The following is a 24,260-nucleotide window of genomic DNA, read 5'->3' as shown; positions in this document are numbered from 1 at the left end:
AGCTACCCATTAAACAGGAAAATTAAATTAAAATTGAAGTTATAAACCATGCTTATTTTAAAGATTAATCTGAGCTGTAAAAGACACAATAGCCTTGATCTATGTAAAACCTGAAGTTAATGCTGACATCAAAGGGTAGACTACAGTCCTTATTCAGAACACCTACTCCATATGGGAGACCACACAAGACTTGGATTCCAGTGAAATTCATAGTTATTTAGCACGTTTCAGTGCAAAGGAGATCAAAGAAAACTGTGTCTACAGGCCACTGAACACTGGTCACAAGATACAAAGCCATGTATCACACAGGAAGCCATATATAGTCCCCACTTGAATATGTGCACAATCATGACCTGTTAACAGGGACAAATAATAAAAGCATGAGCTAATGAAAAACAAGACTAGTATTACATCAAGGAGATTTATAAAGAGGTCATACACAGAGCCTGCTTAAAAAAGAGAGACACGATGACTCTTGTTATAGCAGGAAAACCTTTGAGGGTAGTTTTAATGCACTCCGATGTTGAAAGGTGCCTTGAAGACATTAGAGAAAGTTACTCTGGTCATCTCATATAAGTATTTTGTTTCCACTGAGGTACAATATGTTCTTTGAAGTTTAAATTGCAACCTACACCACACATCACAACCTGTACCCAAACATGATAGGCCTTTCTCAAGTCTGTATGTTTTTTACCCCATCTAATAGCAAACCACTCGCAAATCTAGTGAAGTAAAAATAAGATGCACAAAGAGATCAAAGTACAACCACAAACTATCAGAGGCTGATTCATACTCTCAACAAGAAAATAATGTAATCCTCTAATCAATTGATAATGACTCTTTTAATGCATTTTAAAGGGAAACTGTCAGCTAAAAACAAGCCAAAATGCAAGATTAAAGAAGCACCAGTGTCATAAAACTCCTTTATTTTCACACACTCTACAGCAAGAAAAAAATTATTTGTAATGTAATTACTGAAGAACACCTGAAAATTATATAACTTTAGAGAAATCTGATATTAAAAGAATTATTTCTAATAAGCTAAAAAAAAAGATAAAAATGTAGGTAGAAAACTATATTGTCTTCAAGTTTCCATTCTTTGGTATACCAGTTAAGACTTTTTCCACCTAAAACCTCTTGTCATTTTGCATCTTCTACAGTTTTTATGACTAACGACCACGGGGCAGGACAGGAAGGGAAGGCAGTAGACTCTGCATAGACCAATAGTTTCACAGTTGTAGTTTGTTGCTAGCTTTCTTGAAATAAAAATATATTTATTTGCATTGTTGTAAAGCAGCAGTATTGAAATGCAAGTCCCACTTCTAGTTTGTAATTACCTCCTTACAATGTTCTAAGCTGTTTGACAGTAGGTTATGTAGCCTTTGAAACTCTCTTTGAAACTACTACCATAGGGATCCACTTGTACCACAACCATAAAGTCAAAGGTGCAAAATGGATAGTGTTCTTGGCTCTGTTGGGCACCTCCTACTTACTTCATCAATATTAGTTAACAGTATTTTGATAAACACCACAATTGCTAAATTAATTTATATTAACAACTATGAGTTACCCTGATTCATGAAGCCCTTCATCCACAAAAGCTTAACCAATACTTTCCAAATTTTAAAATTAATTTTAAGAGGTTTAAACTCTGATTTTTGCACACTGCAAGTAATGTCAGTGGCAATGCAAATGTACAGTAACGCTCATCCTCCAAAGTCTCAAACTTCTTAAATTCCATTTGAAATTTACTACTTCATTTTCTAATGTCAGTTCGCAAACTCCAGAACTTACCCAACTAAGCCAACATCTGCTATAAGTTTCAAATCAAGACGAACAACTCTCCTCTGACCCTTGCAAGGAAAGAAGTTTGTGGCCAAAGAGCCTCCAAGACCCCCACGAGCTGCTAGGAATCTCTCTCCTGCTGCATTAAGCTCTCCTGAAAATAAATTAACTAGTGAAAAAGCACATCTCCTGCAGCAAATCAGTTGTGACTTTCCACTTAAATGTATCTTCAATGAAGACAGAACTTCCTGTATGCTTTCTTGCAAAACCAGTGCACTCAGGGTTATGGGAATTTTCTTTCTTTGGAAACAAATGAAAGCAATCACACCCCAGTATTCCTCTGTTAAGAGAAGTGATAAGTGCAGGCAGGCACTAATGTGTATTAAATATGGCAAAGATGGTAGTTCTGAAGCCTCCAATACTTGGATTCAAGAATGCAAGGAAAAATCTGCATTGATAAGAGATGTGGCAACAGCAAACTCCGTATTTTTTCATTAAGATGCAGATGGTATTATCTCCCTTAGAATAATTTTTAAAAAGTAAAAATGCAATATTGAGCATACAAGTCCAGAATATCTTTATACGCTGACATGCCAACATCATGAACAGTTCTTGCATATATCCAATTTTTTAAAATAGCCAAATCAGAGTAATTTGTGAACTTAGTTTGAAGAGTATGAGAATAAAAACTCTGAGAAACTGCAGAGGAACCACGGAGAGGTATTCCAAGAGCACTGTACTGAAAGAAATCCTCCTGACTACTACCAAGTACCACTACTTAAAAAGGAGTAAAAAATGGTCAAGTAGTTTAGATAACCTGAAATGTTGACACTCAGCAAGGATCTTTGTCTTTTAAGCAATGTCATAATTCAGCAAAGCTACAGGGACAGTGACCTGAGTTTATGCATACATAATTTATATAAGGTCATTAATGATTCCATGGAGGATCAGGATGGCTTCCAGCGTTTAATACTTGTTTGCAAGGGCCATTTTCTTTCTGCTGCATACAGTGATACAAACTGACTACTGCTGATGTTTGGAAGGGGTCCTTGCTTTTCCAGCAATTTCTACAGCATTTTTTTTTTTCAACTCCTTGTCCAAACAAGGAAAAACACACACGTTTTACATGTGTCACCTCAAAACATCCTAGTGTTAGAATTCTGCTAGATCCTATCAGTCTCTACTAGATACAACAAAACAAAGCAAAAGTTCTTACCAATCTGCTTGCCATCATCACAAAGAACTGAAATTCCCAGAGGCACGTGAACTTCACAGTCTTTTCCTTTATCACCTTTTAGCGCTTTAACACTGGAAGAAATTAAACCAGGCTTAGCAACGTAAGCTGACATTTTGCTTTCTGGAAAAAACGTATATAACAACTTTTATCTAACAAACTCTTCTCACCTGCTGTTGGCTCCTGCTCCGGCTACAAATCGTTTCTGGGGATATCTCTCCTTAATACTCTTCAAGGTGGTTCTTTCTCGGGCGACGAACCAGACATCACCACCTCTCCCTCCTTCCCCACCCAGGCGAGGATAACCCATGCCACCAGTTCCTCCTCTTACGTAGAGCCGTAAATCATCTATAAAGTTGCCATACTAAAAAAACCAGTAAGTTTCAGATCAGTATTACTTTCTGTGCGTACTTCACATTGTAGTCATCAGCTAAAGTGCTTACACAGAGTTCTTCTCTGACGGCGATAACCTGCACGTTCAGACAACAGCGTGTAACCCTCCAAAATACTTTTAGCAGGACTCGTGTTGGCTGTTCCTCCCCCGTCCCCAGGGCCCGCCCGCCCAGCCCGCAGAGCCCCGGGGGGCAGGGGGCCAGGCTCTGCCCCGGCGCTCACGCAGACACGCGTCCCACCGTGCGGTGCCTCCCCGAGCACCCAGCCCCGCACCGCGCCCCCGCTGCGGGACGGACGGGCCTCCCGCCGCGGCGCCGGCCGAGCGCGGCTGGGCAGCACGGGGACCCGGGCGGGCCCCGAGGCGGGCGCGGAGCCGCGGCTCCCGCCAGCCCAGCCCGGCGCCCTGCGGTGCCTGTGCGGGGCTGCCGCACGCACGGCCCTTCCCCACCCGGCCCCGGGCCGGGCGCACTGACCTTCCGCAGCACCGCCCCGCCGCCCCGCACCATGCCCGCAGCCCCGGCCCGGCCGCGGCGGGACGTGCGGGCCCTGAGGCGCAGGGCGGGCCTGGGCAGCTGCGTGGCGAGGACAGGACGAGAGGGCGGGGTCGGCGCTCCCGCTCCAGGGGCGCGGCTGCTGGCGGGGGAGCGCGCAGGGCAGCGCAGGGCAGCGCAAACCGCCCCGGCCCCGCTCCTGCCGGCGGCCCCGCACAGCGGCGGCGGGCGAGGCGGGACTGGGCCCGCCCAGAGGCGCATGCGCGGCCCTGCCCGCCCCCGGGCGCTGCGGGGCCTGGCGGGGCCGTGCCCGCGGGGCCGCCTGCGGGAGAGCGGGGCCCTGCTGCCCGGGCTGCCGGGTTTTTCTGGCAAGGCCTGCGGTGACCAGCAGCGTGTTCTGCCTGGAAGCTTTCTGCCGATTAGATACAGCATCTGCTGCGGGCTTTGCCCCCGCAGGTGGCCCTGTAAGGCCTGTTGGCCGTACTGCTGCCGGGCTCGCTTTCAGGAAATGGGGACCTGGCCTTTCCACGAGGCTGCTGTTCAGGATAAAGGTGGCAGTGTTGACAGTGCATGGCTTTATTAAGGCTTATGGTGCTTTTAATTTCTTACTTGGTCACGGATGAGACTTTTTTTTGTAGATCATTACATTAGTAAGATCAGCAGGGTAAAAGTGTTGAAAAAAGTGCCAAGGTAGTTCTTTTACAAGTCATTATTTTGTAGGTAAGTATTCCAGGCAGTATGAGTGTATTTTCAGTGTTTTTAAAAGCACATTCTTCTGAAAATGTCAATACTCGTCTGTTCCTTCTTACAGCTTCCTCATTTGCTGTTGTTAGCTACCAGAGGAGAGTAATTTCTCTTTACAATAATTAATTAATTGGTGGCAACCAGCATAGTTAGTGGAAACCAACATGACCAAATGCAAATCATGCCTGACAAATTTGGTGGCTTTTTACTGTGGGGTCACAGTATCGGTGAAAAGGGGCGAGCATCTGTGTCATCTACCTGGGCTTGTGCAAAGTATTCAACACTGTCCTGCACAACATCCTGGTCTCTACATTGGAAAGATACTAATCTGATGGATGGACACTTGTTTGACAAGGAATTGGCTGGATGGTCGTACCCAAAGAATAGTCATTGACAAGCTGGAGGCAAGGGAGGCCACCCAGAGGGACCTTGACAGGCTTCAGACGTGGGCCCGTGCCAACCTCATGAAGTTCAATAAGACCAAGTGCAAGGTCCTGCACCTGGGTTGGGGCAATCCAAAGCAAATTACAAGTTTGTTGGAGAATGGATTGAGAACAGTCCTGAGGAGAAAGATGTGAAGCTCAACATGAACCAGCAATGTGCACTTGCAGCCCAGAAAGCCAACTGTGTCTTGTGCTGCATCAAAAGAAGCGTGACCAGCAGGTCAAGGGAGGTGATTCTCCCCCTCTACTCCACTCTTGTGAGACCCCACCTGGCATACTGTGTCCAATTCTGGAGCCCCCAACATAAGAAGGACATGGAGCTCTTGAAGCGAGTCCAGAGTAGGGCCATGAAGATGATGAGAGGGCTGGAGCACCTCTGCTATGGTGAGACAGGCTGAGAGAGCTGGGGCTGTTCCCTCTGGAGAAGAGAAGGCTGCGGGGAGACCTTGAAGTGGCCTTCCAGTGCCTGAAAGGGTCCTACAAGAAAGCTGGGGAGGGACTTTTTACAAGGGCTTGTAGGGAGAGGACAAGGGGTAATGGCTCTAAACTGGAAGAGGGTAGATTTAGGTTAGACATTAGAAGGAAATTCTTCACTGTGAGGATTGGTGAGACAGTGGCAGAGGTTGCCCAGGGAAATTGTAGAAGCCCCCTCCCTGGAAGTGTTCAAGGCGAGGTTGGATGGGGCTTTGAGCAACCTGCTCTAGTGGGAGGTGTCCCTGCCCATGCAGGGGGATTGGAACTAGATTATATTTAAGATCCCTTCCAACCCAAACTGTTCTATGATTAATACTGAAATACTAATGGATTTTATCTGTTGCATGACAAAAAACCCCCACAATTTAAAAAACAGTGGTGTGCCATATACATGCTAAAATAGCCCAACAGAACATTTAAGCAGTATTAGGACACGAATGTTGTCCAGTGTCATTTTTTAGAATGTAAGTTTGTCCAATGCCATTTTAAGAATATAAATTTGGTTTTGTTAGTTGCTTGTTAGTTTTGTTTCTTAGTCATTTCATGGCTTAGGACACCAGATTTGGAAACTGAATCTACAAAATATATGCAAAATAATTTCTTATAATATTTCTTAAAATAGTTTCTTCTGCATATTATTGTTTGGTCTTTATGTTTGTTGTAATTTTGCTCTATTTTGTACACTGTAAAAGTTAACGACAATACCTACATTTTAAAAAAACTACCTACATGTGATTGTACATTGTCATTAGTTAGGTTAAAAGAAGCTTCAATTTGCTAAGATTTTAGAAACAAATTAGGGTTTAAAAAAAAAAAAATCAAGGAAAAATTAATGCAAAATCTGGTTTCCTAATTCTGTGCTTTTCAGCTGACCCACACTGCTCTCCCTGACTTAAAAAAGCAAACTGTTTGTATTGCAACTGAGTTACTCACAAGAAGGTACAGAAGGAGCGTGGCTGTCGTTCAGAGTGATTATTCCTGATAGCTTTTAATGATCTTGATGAATGAATAAAATAGTAAGATACTTCAAATGAATTCAGTTTTACAAGATACTACAGTACAAAATGGTTCTTCTTGTCTTGAAGTATCATATTCAGTGGGAGTTTTTAGTAGTATTTTTAGAAAGCTTTAGTCCATTTTATGAGCCTCTTTGTTCCACCTGCTGGTATGGATTAAAACTATATTAAAAAGCTTTTCACTCTTTTGACTATTAGGACCTGCTTTTTCTGCTGTTCCATGTTATTTTTACTGACCAACCACATATTGTGTTTCAGCTAAAAATACTTCTCATTTCTACCAACTGGACATCCTTGTATCATCCTGTTAGAGCAGAAGGTTTTTCAGTCATACGAATGGGAGAGCAGGAGAAGATGTGACTGTCCTCTAGTGAGCCTACATTAAATGCCCCAAATTCCAAGTATACCTTTCCTTACTGCCAAAATAGTTTTACCATGTGGAGGAAGGCAAGATGGATCATGTGAATGGCAGAACAGAAATCAGTACAACAGCAAAAAAAGCAGAACTCCATGTCATGCTTTCAGATCATGGGAACTACATCTGCAGTTCTGAAACGGGTGATATGTAAAATCTAGCAGCAAGTGTTTTGAACAAATCTGTTAAGAATGTTATGAGATTACTGGAATAGCAGTTGTGGCACTGGACTTGTACTTGAGGCATTAAACTGAGGGGTTCTAGCTGAGAGGCTTGCTGGCTGTGACTCCCTCTGTACACCATGGTGAGAGATGTCTCCAGAGAACAAGTCACAGCATTAATGGCTCCCTCTGGATCCCCATCTCTCTTTAAGTGTTTGAAGTTAGATGGGCTGAACCTGGACTGTAACTGCTTATCTTTGAAAAGAAGAAAAGTGGCCTGGCCAGTCACAGACCCTGAAACCTGGTCCCAGTCTCAAGCAAAGCTTTGGAAAATCTCAAATTTGCCATATTAATAAGCTATTGATAAAATATTTTATATGATATCACCTGTAAAGGGATGAGAACATGTGGCTTAGGAGAGAAACTGTGAAGTGAGATAGCCACAAGTAAGGTTGAAAAGGAAGATGTCAAACTTGAAGTGTTGGTTCTAGGATGGTCTTATTTGGTATTTTTTTGTAGGAGTCCTGATAAAATCAGTGAAAGCATACTCATGAAATCTCATAATGGTATATATTTAGGAATCATCATAAGTACACAGAATATCTCAGGAGATGTACCTCCAGGAAGTATTAATGTCATTATTTAAGGTACTGGTGAAATCTCATTTGAGGTACTGTGAAAATTTCTAATTAATTGTTCTATAGCTGAGCTAAGGTTGAACTGAAAGAGGGGTAGAGGGAGGCTAGGTGCATCACAAGAGAGCTTGAGAACCTTTCGTACAAACAGATTTTAGGATGACTTAGCTTGTTTACTTCAATAAAACAAAAACAGAGGAGAAACAAGCTCATGCTGTCTATAAATATATCATGAAAGTAAACATGAAGGATGAAAACCATGTAATTTGCAGGGCAACACTGACATGAGAACAAACAGATACGTACTATTCAGGATATTTAGAAGGATGTTTCTAGTTATTACAGCAATCATTCTGAAACAGCTTTTCCATTGAATTAGTGGGAGCAAAAATATACCTGTTTTTAATATGGCACTTGATAAATTTTTGGGACTGTTGTACAACAGAGCTTTCTGTAATAGCAGGGAACCAGACCCTGTTATTCAAGAGGACCTTTCTGTCCTGTATTACCCTGCCAGTTCGTAGTACAAATAGCAGAACATTTTGTCCAGACTTATGATTCATAATATGGGAAGGACTTGTCAGTCTGATCTGAATAGTAGGCAAGCTTCTGGAGTTCTTATGCATGCAAAAGTTCAACTGTGCTACTATGACTTCAGAAAAGCAGGTGATGCCAGCATTATAGAAAAGAACAGAGAAAAGGGGATAGGCAAAATAACTTTTATGTGAGACAAAGAAAGCATGGGGAAGTTGCAAGTGGCAGGAAGGTTATCAGCAAAGTTCTTCTGGTCCAGAGATGCTAGCAGAGCTACTAACTAATGTCAGTTCAGCTCATGTAATCAGTTCACAGCTCAACCTCAAAAAACAGAAGTAAAGAAAAACTGGTCTCCTATGTATGTTGTGAGTTGACATAACACTAGATTTATTTCAGCACTGAGCAAGCTCATGCCACCAAGCTTGTACCAGGAGGGGATTAAGTAACATTCCATTTGAAATGTGCCACTGTGCATTTTCTGGTACCTTTCATACCAGTAAGTGCATGATACATGATGCTAAAAATTACTGAAACCGAATAATCTAAAACTCTAAAGTTTGAGGATATTTAGATGGTTTATATTCTAAATACTTTGCTTCAAAAATGTATCTGGTCACCTGGAGAGACACTGTTTTGCTGGTGCAGCACTGATTGTATCGTTCTTTTCTTTTATTTGCATGGGCTGTTCAGTCACCAGTGGGTGTGCTGTTCCTGAGCTTAAGTAATAGCACTGGGAGCACTTCACTGTCCAGCCTGATCGTAGGACATCGCTGTTTTTTCTTTACCTCAGATGCTGCTCGTCAGTGATGCAGAGGGTGACTCAATTCTTTATCTTCAGAGAATCCAATCCGCTTTACGTAAGAGTGTGCAGATGTGTAGTCACAGAGATTATAGCTATAATGCAGTCACACAAAAGGCTGATAGCATTTTAAAACTCTCCAAGCTGATTTATATGGAATCAATATATATTCTGAGTTTCATGCTAAATAATGCTTCAGTTCCTGCTCTTTCTGCTCTCATTGTGTACTTCAAATACTCATATGTGATTGCTTGAAAATCACATGGGTACTGCTACATCAAATCATGGTTTTACCAATCTGTTTCTTTTATGATATAAATCACTAGGTAGTGTGCTGTCATCAATTCTAACAAGAAGAAGCTGTAAAATCTTTTTCCACAACCATTTTACAGCTTCCAGCAGCAGTTTTTTGAAATTTGTATTTTATGTGCTGTTTTTCTCAGTCTAGAGAAGAACTAACTTTGATGGAAATAAATAAAAATAAAGGTGAATTTTCTTAGCAACATAGCTTTATTTTTAAATAGAGTTGAAATAAATGCAAGCCAGTTTTCTTTCCTTGCCTTTCTGCACATGCACGCAGTGGTTCACTGCGGTGCTAGGAAGCTGACATAAAGGTCTTTGTAGTTGAAATATAATGACTATACCAATATATCCAAGGTCCAAGGTTGTTTTTAAAAAATTATTTTTACCCTCTTATTTTTTAAATATTAAATGATTTAACCAATGCCAAGGACACACTGTTCAGTACAATAAAATGCCACTAGATGGGGGCGCCTCAACTGTAAGAATAAAAATATTAAGTTGCAGTACAACAATTCAAAACTTATGCTATAGAAAAGCTAATGATGTTGGAAGAATTTTGAGGGAAACGTTTTATTTTGCCTAAGTTTAGTACCATTTGTATTTAGTCACTAGTGGGAAAAAAAATCTGCTTTCCCAAGTACATAGACAGGGTCTCTGGTTTTAAGGGCTTTTACCTACAGCTGTAGCTTTGCTGTAGCTTTCAGGTACATTAGATTTTATGAAGATGGTCACAGATTGAATTTCCTTGACCTTACCAGTTCTGAAATAGAAACTGTAATAACAATACTTAGCTAATAAATGTGGTCAGTGTCTTTCTTGGTGGTGCTTCCATCCTACAAACATGAAATATCCTGCAGGATTATTAGTTACCAATAATTTTGACCTCTATTTAAAGCCATATGTTCATCCTTGTTCCAAGTGATGAGCCCTCAGTGCTTGACTAACAAAGATGCATAATACCATGAAGGAAAATGAAATATGGAAGTTGGCTTTCAGAACCATTGTCACTTGGGGAGGTGGATTTTTATATATTATAAATGAATTTTTACATAAATAGATTCTTAAGATAACATTGTTGTTGATGTGGCACTTAAAGAAGAGAAATTATTATTTGAAAGGATTTTCCTAAAAAAATTCTATTCCTTAGCATTTTGATTTCTATAGTGATGTTCTGGCAATATCTCATTTTAAGATTAAAAATGGTGAATTTATTAACTAGATGCCTTTCAATGCTTTTGAAATTTTGGCTGTATCACAACCATGCTAATAAGTTTGATAGTGCATAAAGTAAATTAAAAGAGGAAAAGCTTTTCTTAACTTGAAAATTTACTGACAGCTATTTTGATTAATGATATGAAGGAGTTTTCTCAAACTTATGTTCCTTGCACAGCCTATCTAACACTTTAATCTCCTCGGTTATGAATCCTACTTTAGGATTTCAAAGAGTAATTACTCTAATGCAGCTTTAGCTCCTTTCAGTTATATAAAGATTCACAGATAAGCTCTGTTCCAGTATTCCAGGTATGTTCTTCTATATAGTTGTGTAGGTTCAAACATGGTTTATTTTGTGAAACAGTGTTTAACATTGCTTAGCTGGAAGGACTTCCAGAAGATAGCTTGTTATTCTGAATGTCATTTCAGAGCAGGTTTCTATTTGCCTCTAAGTACTGTATATATTGTTTTCATGACTGAAAGAACAGGCTGTTCTTGTCATGCCGTGCTCCACTGAATCATGTTCTGAAACCCTCACAGACTCAATTTTACTACGTATTTGTCTTATATTCTCACCAGCCATGTCTTCCTTTAGGGAGAGGAAGCTCTCTGGAACTGGGACTGTTGTCAGTTTTACATGCTTAAGTGCTTCAGACAGCACAATTCTGGGTACTTTCCATGTGATAATGTATTGTACAGAAAAAGAAAGTTTAAATTACAGTCCTGAGCTGTTGAGTGACACTTGGATCCAATAAAGGAGCAGCTGCAATTTACTTAGATCAACCTTCTGCTGCTGTAGAGCAGACTATTCCTTCGGGCATCTCATACTGAAGAGTTATTGATGTTGAACTATAGACACAACCTTGAAGAGAACTGTTAGTTTTGTGCAGAGGTTCTGTGCGGTTTGATTTCTACATGGACCCAGTGTTGTGGACTGAAGTGATTTTCTACTGTGTGCCAGATGCAGCATTTTAATTATACTTTGATCAGTAGCCTTTTGAAATTTCATGTCTTTAAAGCAGAGTGAAGCAATGGGGGACCCCAAGTTGTGCCAGTGCCTCAGATACCTGACATTTGCTGTGAACCTTCGAACAACCTTTACAAAGTCATAATTTCCATGGGTCACCAGATCAATGACATTTGGAGCACTTGTTTTTAAGTACCACTGTGGTACCACTGTCACTGGGCCACACCGGAACTCACAGCTTTTTTTCTCTTGGCAAGAGCCATTTCCAACCCTCAGAGGTAAGAAAAAAGTAAACCAACTTCCTTTATATGCAATAGGAAAAGGGCTGGTGCATCCTTTATGCAGTAGTTATCAGGTTATGAACACCTCTTCCCTTGCACAGTGATGAGCTGCACTGAGACACGAGGGAAGTGGAGGACTTCAGTGTTTCAGATCCAATTCTTTAGTGCAGAAGTGGGCACAGGAATTCTGAGACATTTCTCTGGCATGGTTGATAGCATTGACATTTTTCGTAACTGATTGTGTTGCATATCCCTAGCTGTAGGAATCTGTGACATAAGGAGAGGCAGCTACATAGAGAGTTGTAATGATACCAAAGTGCAGCAGGTTGGAAAGCACAGAATTTCAGTGTATTTGAAAAAAATGCATCGAGTTTATATGATGTTGGCTGCTGATGGCTTTACTTTGACAGACTTGGAATGCACTCCAGTGCTATTGAAGGTGGAAGACTGATGACCTTCCTTGAAAGTGAAATTCGCCTTGGAAGGTTTAAAAAGCACTATGCAATATATGAGGAGTTCTCTCAAAAATAATCTTCATTTCAGAGTATGACCCAATCCATTTTCCTTGGTGACCTAAGGGGTGATTTGAATGTATATGTTGAGAAATCTAAGCTTTAATTAAGTGAGACGAGATAGCTGCATTAACCCTTGTCCTTGTAGAAGTCAGTTTTGGGCAACTTGTCCTGAGTTAGGCACAACTGATTCCTAGAACAGGGTCCAGAAATCCAGCTTGCTGAGTGTGGAGTTTCAAAGACTGAGGGAGAAACAGAATTGCAAATTTATGGAAAGAACTTTCCCCTAAGGAGCAAACTTTGCACTAATAGATCATCTTTTATCAAAGGATCTCAAGGACTTTTACAGGTGTTAATGCTCTGGGCTCTCTGACACCATTGCTGATTAAAAATGCTTTTAATTGTATTTTACTAGCAGGATTTAGAAGTTGTTTAAATAGTGTACTGGGTCTGGCTTCATTAACCCATAACATATAATAAGCACATGGAACATCCACAGCAGCTGGGAGAGCTGTCTCTATTTTGGTCTTACAATTCAGTATCTGGTGAGACATCACAACTGGTGTATCGTAAGAACAAGCATGGAAGAAATAATGAGAAATCTAAGTAAGCTCCTTCGTAAGCTTCTCTCTCTGAGAAAATTGAGCTCTTCTAAATATGAACCTCATTTCTTAGAACAGAAAGTAACTGGCCAGAAACAAAACAATAGAAACAAATTCTTTAACCACTGACACAGCTGGCAGCTGCTGGCTGGAAGACATGGGATGGGACTGGCACTGGCACCAAACTCTGGAGAGATTCCTATCAAGTCCAAAAAGAATGGCATGGAAAATCTCCCTGGCAACCAGGTTACAGAGATTTTAAAACATGGTGTAAAATCAGTTTCAAGTCAGGGATTTTCTACAAAGAGGGATCTAGTAAATTCTGGGCAGTATGTCCATTTTCCGTTATTTTTAAATATTGCCTTTGATGGGTCTATGTTCTGGTGGGCAGACAGGATTGCAGATGGAAACCTGGCTTACTGATTTGGAGAAAGATTCGCTGTCCATCGTATTTTTGTCCCTCTGAGAGCCTTCTGTTTCTCCCCCATCCCCCATCCGTGTGTCAAACACACCCACCCACCCATACACACACAGTCTCTCCAGGTGAGACCCCAGCCCAGGGCTCAGCTGATACCCAGTGCCTGATGTAGAAAGAGGTGGGGCTGCCACAGCCCCCGCTCCCTCCCACCTTTCGCACTGACGTGACTGCTGCTGCTGCTTTGCCAGAGTCATCCCTGTGCAGTGTAATCCCGGCATCCTCGGAGCATCCAGCCCCTGCCAAGCACTTGCAGCCCGTTCAGGAGTTTCCTTCTTTTTCTCCAAGTGGCTGACTACTGTTGTTTCAGGGCTACTGTTTTCCATCTCATCACAGAAACACTGTAAGTAAAACTTCTACTGTGGCTGTTTAGTTACTGCCTTTGTGAAACTCATCTGTCTTGTACTGAATAGTGGGACTTTGTAGTTCAAAGTCTCTGTGAGGCTTGTGGTCTCTGCTCCTGTTTGAGATGTTCAAGTGGACACTTAATATTTTAGTTTTCAGCTGGATTAACACATGAAATCAAAACAACTCAAGATGTTGGTGTCTTCCTGGCTGCCTTTTTCATACTTTGTAGCTAATTTGCTAGTGCCCTTTCTCTAAATGCTGGTGCCTAGTGAAGTGGAAGTGAGAAGTATTTTCATCCCTGCTTGTTTGCTGGAGCCTGTTTTCTAACAACCCAAGGAAGAGGAACTTTAATGGATTTGTAAACTCTCAGGATGCCGAGGCAGGTAATCCTGCTGCCTGCCAAAATCTAGTTTGTCTTTGTTTTCATCTTTATGGTTACTCTCCTCTTGAGCTGTACTTTATCTTGATGGGAAGGACTGAGAAAAGTAAGTTATCAGATGTTTTAGTGGTGTTCTGTCTAAACCTGCTTTGAGCACATGAAATATGCATCATAGGAAAACTGGAGTTCTCCCAGGGGGGATCTGTGTGTAATAGTAACTAGATACCCTGTGGCATTTGAAGTTCTCATTATGCCCTGTGTTGTTAGAATTTCCATCTCCAGTTCTCCAGAAAGTGTCTGTATTTTGCATATATGCTAGAAATAATGGTGCTAAAAGTTTGATTAATTTTCTAACATAAGCCAGAAAGGAATGTGCTTTTTTCTGGTCTTGCAACAGCTACCGAATGAGTTCATAACCTGCCTATGCTCACCTGATACAGTGTAATGGTCTGCTTTAGTGTTCCTTCATTACCACCCTTCTGAGCTGGACTGTTCCATGAAAGACTGGCTGTTTATAACTCTGCTGCTTCTTTGCAGTAATTTTAAATAGCATATCAGTATGATTCTTTAAGCATCTGCTATTTATATGATTTTACTGGTGATCTAAGCACAGGACTTTGAGGGAAGGAGTCTTGAACTCAAGGAGCAGTCTGGACCTAGGCTACCATCACTTCAAACTTTCTGCTTCAGGTTTTCATGTTCTAAACAGCATTAACCATTTCTAGGTGCAAACCTAGGTCCAGCATTAGGGTTCACTTACTGGTATTTATTCCAGGGTTTGAAAACAAATACCTTTCTGTATATATGCATAAATCATCTCATGGGGTATCACTGAAAGCTAAGTGAAACTGAACTACGTAACAGCAGAATCACTGTAATTTTATACACTTTCTTTCAGATACCTTCTTGGAGCATGGAATTTGTATGGAAACGAAGGTTGTATCTTCAGCTGGGCTGTATATTGATACTGAATTTGGTTTACGCCAATCTAGACTATCAAAAAGAAATTCCTGCAAGCCTGGGTCAGATTGACCATCAGTGCTGGGAAGTGTCATCCCATGGGTTGGTGGAAATGAAGAAACTCAAGGTAGCAGATACAGTCATTGATCTATGGGACTTCATGATGTTCCTAAAGGAATCGCCCAAGCCCAAACACAATGAACTTTTCAATGATTTAGCCCAGAACTTCTGGGATATGTATGTAGACTGTGTGCTCTCAAGATCCCATGGAATGGGCAGAAGACAATTAATGTCTCCCAAATATTCTTCCACATACTCACACAGAACTGTAGAAGGTAACTACAGGATATGGTGTTCGTCTCTTGTGTACTAACATTAAGCTGAACCACTGTTCCATCCTTGTCCTTGATTAGACAACTCAATATAGTAATTTCCAGTTTCTGTCTCTGCTTGTCAAAAGTATTTGTCTCTTTCAGTGGTAGCTACTTTCACAATACTTACTCAATAGTAGTTGTGGTGTACTGCATTTCTGTATTTAATAAAGTGGGCACTGTGTGCATATGAATGACATCACAATACTAAAAGTTTCCTGGTATTTGGACTTCAGTCTTATCTTTGGGGGATAATCCCTCTGTGAGAAGAGCTCAAATCCCTGCTTGAACACTGTTCTTCCCATTAAAACATAATGTGATCTTGTGGTCACTGTGAATCATCTAACAGTCACAAATTCTGGTCATCATGGTCTGTGATGAGTCTGAACTGAGATAATACAGGTGATTGGCTTTACTTCTTATTAACCAGGCCTAGATCTGTGTTTATTTCCTCCTTGGCAATAGACTACATTTTGATGTACCCAGTCAGATGTTGTAGGTTTCCAGACTGAACAGAGATAATTTAATCTTAGCATTCCTAACCATATTGCTTGGAAAATAACTAGCTTTCTCTCATAATCTTGCAGGGTCTGATTTCATCAACCCATTTTAGGCCAAAAGAGGAGAAAATGAAGATACCTCAACAAGGCAACATGAAAATGAAGGAGCACAAAAGCACAGCATATACTGTGGATGCATAGACAACTCCACTGGCACGGTTCAACCCTTTTTCTTTTCTCTGTATAAAGTACTTAAGCACTGCTAAACTGATAAGTCTGTGAGGTCCCACATTGTCACTTCTGCTTTCCCGTTTTGCAGTCTACCAAGGCTGCCTTTTTCCCATGGCATGTGTTAATGCTTTTGTGTTTTGAGTCAATACCTTTGTTCTCTCAGGTAAGCATGTAAGTCTGAACCAGTGTCATATTTTTGTAGAAGCTTATTTTTTCCAATAATTCTCTTTTTTAAAAGTTAATTTTGATGGAAACTCAATATATTTTTATACATTAAGCAATGGAGAAAATGTCAACAAACATATTTTATACAGTGTCTTGCACATACAATCAACTTTACTTTTAAGAATTGCAAAAAAAAGTGTGACATCAAGCTCAAGGGAAGGATTGTGCTCATTGTAATGTCCTGTGCAGTCTAAACTTTTTATTTTGTCACTGCGTAGTCTAGGCTATAGGTTAATTAAAGTATTTTTCTATGCAGCAAGGTCTGAATAGTAGTCATTTTCTTGTCTATTAGCATGTTATTTGCAAAATCACTAGATTATAGTTAGAACAGTACTCTACACAAGCCTGCTTTTTATTTACCCATTCATACACGTAAATAAGGTGATAGAGCCTCTCCCTGTCATAGCAAGTGACATCACGGTTGAGAAGTGACACATGCATCAAGTGGTTTGAAAGAGTGAGAGACTGGCTTGACAAATGTTCCCATTATAAGAAACCATCCAGCATGGGTAAACTAATTCAGGGAGATTAACTGTCTAGTTAATCCATTTCTCCTGAGCACAGAAAGCTCAAAGAGAACAAATGGGAGCACTCAGAGATGCTGACTGTTCCCTGCTTCACTCCTTGGGCAATGTAGCTTGTTCAGTCCCTGTTGTGTTCTAGCCTTTTATGAGATCCTAACTGGGTTTAATTATTGTAGGAAAAAGTACTTACACAGTAACAGCATATAAACCCTCAGCAATGACAAGAAATCCACCCCACATAATGCCTAGCTCATATATAGTTCTTAAAATAGCCAGTTCTCATAGAGGAATCATGATGCACCCTGTGGGAAAACACAGCTTGGATTGTTCTTTAACTTTCTTGGAAGGAGCTGTGCAGAGGAGTGTGAGATGTGCAGTGCTTCACTGGGTATTTAGCCTTGGATGTGACAAGTAGGCAAATTTATGTCCAGTAGGGAGGACAGGCCCAACTCGCTGGCAGGAAGGAAGACATCGCTGTCCACCTCTGCTTATCTTCACACCCAGGTGCCTAATGGCTACATGGCCTCACTGGACATGACTTGTGAAGCGAAGGCTCTGTGGTCACAGGTCGTGCAGTAAAGGCCTGGATCTAAGCCTGTATGACTTCACCTGGTGATCTGCATGTGAGGCAAGCCCTGAGGTTAACGAAGCTTGAATTTACATACAGCAGGCACTGGGCATCTCCCCTACCTTTTTTCCTAGTTAATAAACATTGTTAGTTTGTTAAGAACCAATCAATACACTAGTTATGACTTAAATCCCACCTGGTCAAAAGGTAATAAATTAGTTCTTGGATCCTTTGCTCAGTGAGAGAAGAGCCCCTCCCCTGGAACGGGCCAAGAAGCCTGGTCGAGAGGCAGAGACACCTCCTTGGGTAAATATTGTGCATCCCCAGGTTTATTGTGTATTGTATACTTTTTACTATTATTGCTAGCAACACTGACACCTATTAATAGCACTATTGTAGTCAGTGCATTTCTCAAAGGCTATCTCAAAGCTGTTGTATCTGTCCCCTTAATAAATTACCTTACATTTATATCTAACTACTTTGTGTTTGCCGCTTTTGCGAATCCGTTCTCATGGCAGCCTTCACCCAAGGGCAGTGGGACAGACAAATGTTAAGAGGTCACACACATGAACACACTTAATCCTTTAGTCATGGACCAGTCATTAAGATGGGATGTAAGACTGCAGTGCAGCTGCCCCCAGCACCCCAGTACACGAGGGCTGTTGGATAGCAAGGGGTCTGTAGTCTGAAATCCTGTGGCTTCAGTGGGAGGGTCCCCCTCCAGCACACATCTGTCTCACACATGCACACTCTTCATGGCTTTCTTGCCTTCTCACAACACACCCAAACCGAGCAGTTGCAGGAATTCATACATCATAACGACCAGCTATTTGACAGCCATTGTCTAATCTGTTCCAGCAATATCAAGTTTATGAAGCTGTCTACTTGTATTACATTTGCACCAAATAAAGTATTTTAACTGTCATAAACCAGATAAATAAATTCCCCTTGTTCATACCTGCAAATAATTTTATTCATGACCTACAGAGTGTAAAACTATAATAACATTTTAAAGGTAATATTGGTGATCTTCTAATTGAATGCCAGAGCAAGGTATCAAATGCAGCTGTAAAAGCTCCATCTTCCCTCAGACTGTGAGTCTTTGTTTTATTTAATTTTTTAAATAGACAAAGGCACGTGGCATCTACTGTAATTGGCTCCAGACTGCTTCAACAAACTATTGCTATGGTCATCCTGCAGTGTCTGCCAAAGGGGCAGGTGCTTATGAACAACAGGAGCACAGCACCATAAGCAGCAGCAGCAAAACAAATTCTGGGTGGACATACCTGTTTTGTCTGTGACACAGCTATGGAGAGCCAGCTAGGATAAACTTTTCCTCCACCAGCACTCAGCACTCAGTACTCCCTCTCTTCTATCCCTGGGTTACAGCAGGTACAGCAAGGCCAATTTTCCTGGGTTCCTGCCCTGATGGCCAGACCATAGGCCATGGCTGCCTGCCAAAATCAAATGCTGTCTGTGCTGCAGTGAAGCCTTGTGTTAGTGTTTATTTGTGAAGTATAACTGTAAGCATTCTGGGCAATTCTGTCCTCTTTCTTCCCCAGTCTTTATTACAATTAACAAGAGCATTTGCAACTATTTGCCCGCAACAGCAGGGTGTCTGAGGCAGAAGAACAAGGCTGTTGGGGGAGGAATGCTGTGGGGCTCACATTCTGCCCGACTGGAAGTTTTTTCATACGCATAAACAGATTTCCAGTTAAAAGACCTTTTAGATCCAAACCCTGGCTATGCTGCACTGCTGGGGCTCTTGCTCAGAAATCAGGAAGACTTACATGAATTGTGCATGGTTTTTTGGAAAAACGGGGCAGTGATTTGCTGCCAGTACTAATCAGTCACCCACACATTCACTTAGATAAAAGCATATAATAAAAAATATTCTAAATTAAAGTCTTGTTCTCCTAGTAAAATATTTATTGTTTGGTTTTAGTAGTGAAAAGACAATGGAGCATTTTTTTAATGCCCCAGGGTGTAGACATATTTTCACATTCTCTAAAACAGTAAGAAAACAGCAGAGCTGCTGAAGAGCTCTCAGAAATACAAACATAAATAAATGTGCAAGACTTTACTTGACACAGAGGACTTTAGTTAGATAATCTCTATATACTCTAGCTTACCTTTCTTGCAGGCAGGCAAGAAATACACATGCAGGCTTGCTTCCTAAAACATACTTAAATTTTATGCAGATAACTTTGGGAAAAAAAGTACAGATTATATTTAAAAATCATCTGTTAACAAAGGACGAGCATAACAAATTAAATTAAATCAGCACAGCTTGATTTAGTTTCTCTAGCTTTAAGTACTAGATGACTGAAGAAAATGCTTCTGATCTTTGGAAACTAGATCTGAGTAGATTTCTCTAAAGTTTAAGTACCACTGCATATGGTTGTTTTGGTTTATTTCATTATTTTCTTAGGGTTGTTCTTTTTATAGAATGTAGGTAGACAATTTTGAAACAAAAATCTCTGCCTTTGTTTTTAATACCAGTACTGCTATGTTTTGTTACAGGGACAAACAGATTTTTAAGAAATGCTTATATACCCCACCCTCCTCCACCCCCAATCCCTCTTTCAGGAAGTAAAAAAGAGAGATAGAAACTAAGTTCTACCTGCTTAGCTCAAATGTATTTAAAATTTTTGAGATGGCATTTGACAAAGTGAAAGCTCATACATTTCTCAATATAGAATAATAGAATTGTAAAGGTTGGAAAAGACCTTCAAGATCATCAAGTCCAACTATTAGCCGTACACCCGCGTGACCACTAAATCATCTCCCAAAACACCACATCTTTTTTAACACCTCCAGGGACGGTGCCTGCACCACCTCCCTGGGGAGCCTGTTCCAATGCCTCACCACTCTTTCCATGGAGAAATTTTTCCTCATATCCAATCTGAACCTCCCCTGGCACAACTTGACCCCATTTCCTCTTGTCCTATCACTAGTCACTAGGGAGAAAAGGCCAACACCCACCTCACTACAGCCTCTTCTCAGGTAGTTGTAGAGAGTAATGAGGTCTCCCCTCAGCCTCCTCTTCTCCAGGCTGAACAGTCCCAGCTCCCTCAGCCTCTTCTCATCAGATCTGTTCTCCAGACCCCTAATCAGCCCAGGTGCCCTTCTCTGCACCCTCTCCAGCACCTCAATGTCCTTCCTATACTGAGGTGCCCAAAACTGCACTCAGTGCTCGAGGTGCAGCCTCACCAAGGCTAGAGGGGCAGGGTGGCCTCCCTGGTCCTGCTGGTCACACTATTCCTGATGCAGGCCAGGATGCTGTTGGCCTTCTTGGCCACCTGGGCACACTGCTGGCTCGTGTTCACCCAGCTGTCAGTCAGCACCCCCAGGTCCCTCTCTGCTGAGCAGCTCTGCAGCCACTCCTCCCCAGGCCTGTAGTGCTGCCGGGGGTTGTTGTGGCCAAAGTGCAGGACCCGACATTTGGCCTTCTTGAAACTCATGCCATTGGCCTCGGCCCAACGGTCAAGCCTGTGCAGATCCCTCTGCTGAGCCTCCCTGCCCTCAAGCAGACCGACACTCCCACCCAACTTACTGTCATCTGCAAACTTACTGAGGGTGCACTCTATCCCCTCATCCAAGTCATCAATGAAGATGTTAAACAGGAGCAGTGGGAACACCACTCGTGACCGGCTGCCAGCTGGATTTAACTCCCTTCAGCACAACTCTTTGCACCCAGCTGTCCAACCAGTTTTTATCCAGTAAAGCTGGATTATGGCATATCCAAGCCATAAGCAGCCAGCTTCTCTAGGAGAATGCAGTGGGAAACCTTGTCAAAGGCCTTGCTAAAGTCAAGGTGGACAACATTCAGAGCCCTTCCCTCCTCCAATAAGCAGGTCACCCTGTCATAGAAGGAGATAAGGTGAGTCAAACAGGACCTGCCCTTCATGAACCCATGCTGACTGGGCCTGATCACCTGGGTGTTCTGCATGCACCACATAAGGGTGCTCAGGATGATCTGCTCCATCAGCTTCCCCAGTACTGAAGTTCTGGCATCTGTAAGAATAGAGAACTTTAACAATTCGTGGTTGCTGTGCCCAGGACAGCTTCCAACCATCACATCTCCTACCAGCCCTTCCCTGTTCACAAAGAGCAGGTCTAGCAGGGCACCTTGCCTGGTTGGTTCACTCACCAGCTGTGCCACTAAATTATCTTTGACACCTTCCAGGAACCTCCAGGTCTGTTCCCTCTATGCTGTGTTGTAATCCCAGCAGGTATCTAAAGAGTTGAAGTCCCCCAAAAGAACAAGGTCAAATGACCACAAGATTTCACCCAGGTGTTATAGAACAGTTCATCCACCCCACTGCCCTGGCTGGGAGGTCTATAGCAGACTCCCACAGCAATATCAGCCTTGTTGGCCTTGCCCATAATCCTGATCCAAACACACTCAACCTTGTCATCACTATACTCAAGTTCTAGACATTCATAACAATTCTAGTTGATATTCTAGAGGAACTACGGTGGAAGAGGATGAGTTCTTGTTGAAGACAATATGGGCAATAACCCAAGAAAGAATTAGAATAGTAAAATCAGTTAAAGGGCTGTGAGAAACCCATGAGGAGCCAGACATTTCAGTATGTCTCTCCAACAGGTCTGGAGAAACTGTCGGCACAGACAATCTTCTTAGTTAATCCTTTGATGAAAACTAAGAGAAGTCAGAAGTCTTGATGCTAAAGGGGGCAATTCAAGAAAAAAAATGGACTTGGACCAAGACCACATGGATACAGTATCCAGGACAACGAAGAACTGAATGTGTTTATATGAAGGTTCATCATGCTGCTTAAAGAAAGCAATACTTAAGTGCAATGTGTGGAATGTCTCAAAGCAAGATAGAAGCCTAAACAGTGGACGTACTGATAGTGAATCAGGGTAACCTGACACTAGCACACAAAATTATTAAACTGAACATACTATTGTATCATACTGTATGGGGTACTTTATTGATAAATCATCCCCCTGTTTATATTAGTTAAGACAAAATATAATTTTACTCTCAAGATGTTCTCTGCAATTCTGCATTACAAACAGATTGTATCTTGTATCTAAAATATTCATACAGTTCACTAAAATGTTAAAAGCACTATTCAGAACACTATCCATTCTACAGGTACCGAATCTTTCTTGACCGAGTCCAACATTTTAACTCTTTTTGACGTTTTTTAAGGCTCCTTCACAAAAAGAGGGCTTTCTAAGAGCAAGGTCTGTAACAGCCACTGGCCCTCCAGTTAATTGAGGTGTACTTTCAACAGTTACTAAGCGACCAGATCCAATCTGAAAAACAAAATAAATGCATTGCTTGATATTCATGTTAGCATTTAAAATGAGATGAGAGTTAAATCGTGAACTGTCTTTCAAAAATATTATTCAGCTCGTGGAGATGCATGCTGAGGTTTCCAAGGTCTACTCAAATTATCCTTTATACTAAGTTCACAAATTGTTCCCATCAATACAAAGGAAAAGACAGAGTGTTTTTTGAGCAGGTACCTTTATGTACTCTGTTTTTCTGCTTTCATGTCTGATCTTATGAATAGAGGAAAAGCAAATCAAGCCTTTATTACAACAAAGTTTATTGTGCAATAATGTTATTTCGATGTGTATATAATATCAGCCACAGGTTTTGTCATCAGTATTTCACTATACACTGATACTTCAAAGAAAAAAGAAGGGAACAGACCCCGTTTCTCTCAGACTGCAATTGCTTATCATTACTGCTCCTGGAAGACTCCAGGACTGAAAGAGACATACACTTTCCAGTATCATTACTACTCTTTATACTGAATAGGTTCGGTCTTTCAATAAAAATCTCCAAGTGACACTTCTGTCTTCTAATCATGACCTACTAAAACAACACAAGTTTTTGAGTGCATTTGGCTCCTACGTTTGATTACTTGACCTTGACTGGTTTGCATCAACCATCTTCGTTTAATTTAATCTCCCTTACTAACGGTGTTTGGCAGAAAGGAGGGAAGAAGACTGTTCCATGAAAAAAAATGACAGCCATGTCTGTTATTTGTAATTCTTCTAAGGAAGGAATTTCACCTGATGTTGCTGATGTGTTTCTTTTATTAATACACTTGTTCTGCAACACAGACTAACCTTGTCCTTGTTTTTGTTTACAGTTATTGACATATTGATTATAGAACAATGAAAATATTTTCTTATTAAATCCTCTGCCTCTAAAGAAATAGTCTTGGCTTGAGGTCAAAGTTTTTAAGAGAAAATCTAACAACATATTTACCTCTACCAACAATTTCCTGAATACTCACTATTATATCTAAATTCTTTAGAAACTTTCTGCAAAATATTGCTGATTAATTCTCACTGATATATGTACATAGCTACATACTTTTCCCAGCCCACTTCATCTTGCATTCACAATGTGTTCCTCCATATCTTTCAGAACTTTACGGCAGAGATAATTTGATAAAAATCCTAGTCCAACATTCCAAGACCATCCCCTTGCTTCATATTAAGCTCCTCCTTTCTTCGTCACATCAAACATGAACCGCCTCTTTTCTTTTTCAGGATGCAGCCACCTTAGTTGTCATTACTCATTCATGCCTGACAGCCCATGATAATAGAATCTTTTGCCTTTGTACAAGTTTGAAAACAGCACCTCTTGGGTTTTTTTCCCCGTTTCTCTTTACACATAAGAGT

At 41.2% G+C, this 24,260-nt stretch overlaps 2 protein-coding genes across 3 annotated transcripts in view; one reads left to right on the top strand and one right to left on the bottom strand.

Annotated features, from left to right (window-relative positions):
• The window catches only part of CFAP69 (cilia and flagella associated protein 69), a 58,022-nt gene that overhangs the window by 7,933 nt on the left and 25,829 nt on the right, over positions 1 to 24,260 (bottom strand). Inside the window, 3 exon segments of the mRNA XM_051609742.1 lie at positions 1,795 to 1,939; positions 3,002 to 3,093; positions 3,190 to 3,383. Coding sequence (XP_051465702.1) covers positions 1,795 to 1,939; positions 3,002 to 3,093; positions 3,190 to 3,383 — 431 coding nt within the window.
• FAM237B (family with sequence similarity 237 member B) lies at positions 10,610 to 18,019 on the top strand. 2 transcript variants are annotated; one of them, XM_051609741.1, is made up of 4 exons: positions 10,610 to 11,884; positions 13,668 to 13,819; positions 15,102 to 15,498; positions 16,122 to 18,019. In XM_051609741.1, exons 3-4 carry the CDS (start codon positions 15,117 to 15,119, stop codon positions 16,145 to 16,147), a joined length of 408 nt encoding a protein of 135 aa, XP_051465701.1. In that variant the 5' UTR covers positions 10,610 to 11,884; positions 13,668 to 13,819; positions 15,102 to 15,116; the 3' UTR covers positions 16,148 to 18,019. The 2 variants fall into 2 exon arrangements, with proteins under 2 accessions (XP_051465701.1, XP_051465700.1); XM_051609740.1 differs by lacking the exon at positions 16,122 to 18,019 and having other exon boundaries at positions 15,102 to 15,728.

This window comes from Apus apus, chromosome 2 (assembly GCF_020740795.1).
Source record: "Apus apus isolate bApuApu2 chromosome 2, bApuApu2.pri.cur, whole genome shotgun sequence".
In the NCBI taxonomy this organism is placed as follows: domain Eukaryota; kingdom Metazoa; phylum Chordata; class Aves; order Apodiformes; family Apodidae; genus Apus; species Apus apus.
Note: the sequence above shows the minus strand (reverse complement) of the source record. Positions and strands in the feature narration are given on the sequence as shown.

Excerpts from the sequence above, each read along its gene's own strand:
- FAM237B (XM_051609740.1), top strand. The coding sequence starts at position 15,117 with ATGGAATTTGTATGGAAACGAAGGTTGTATCTTCAGCTGGGCTGTATA.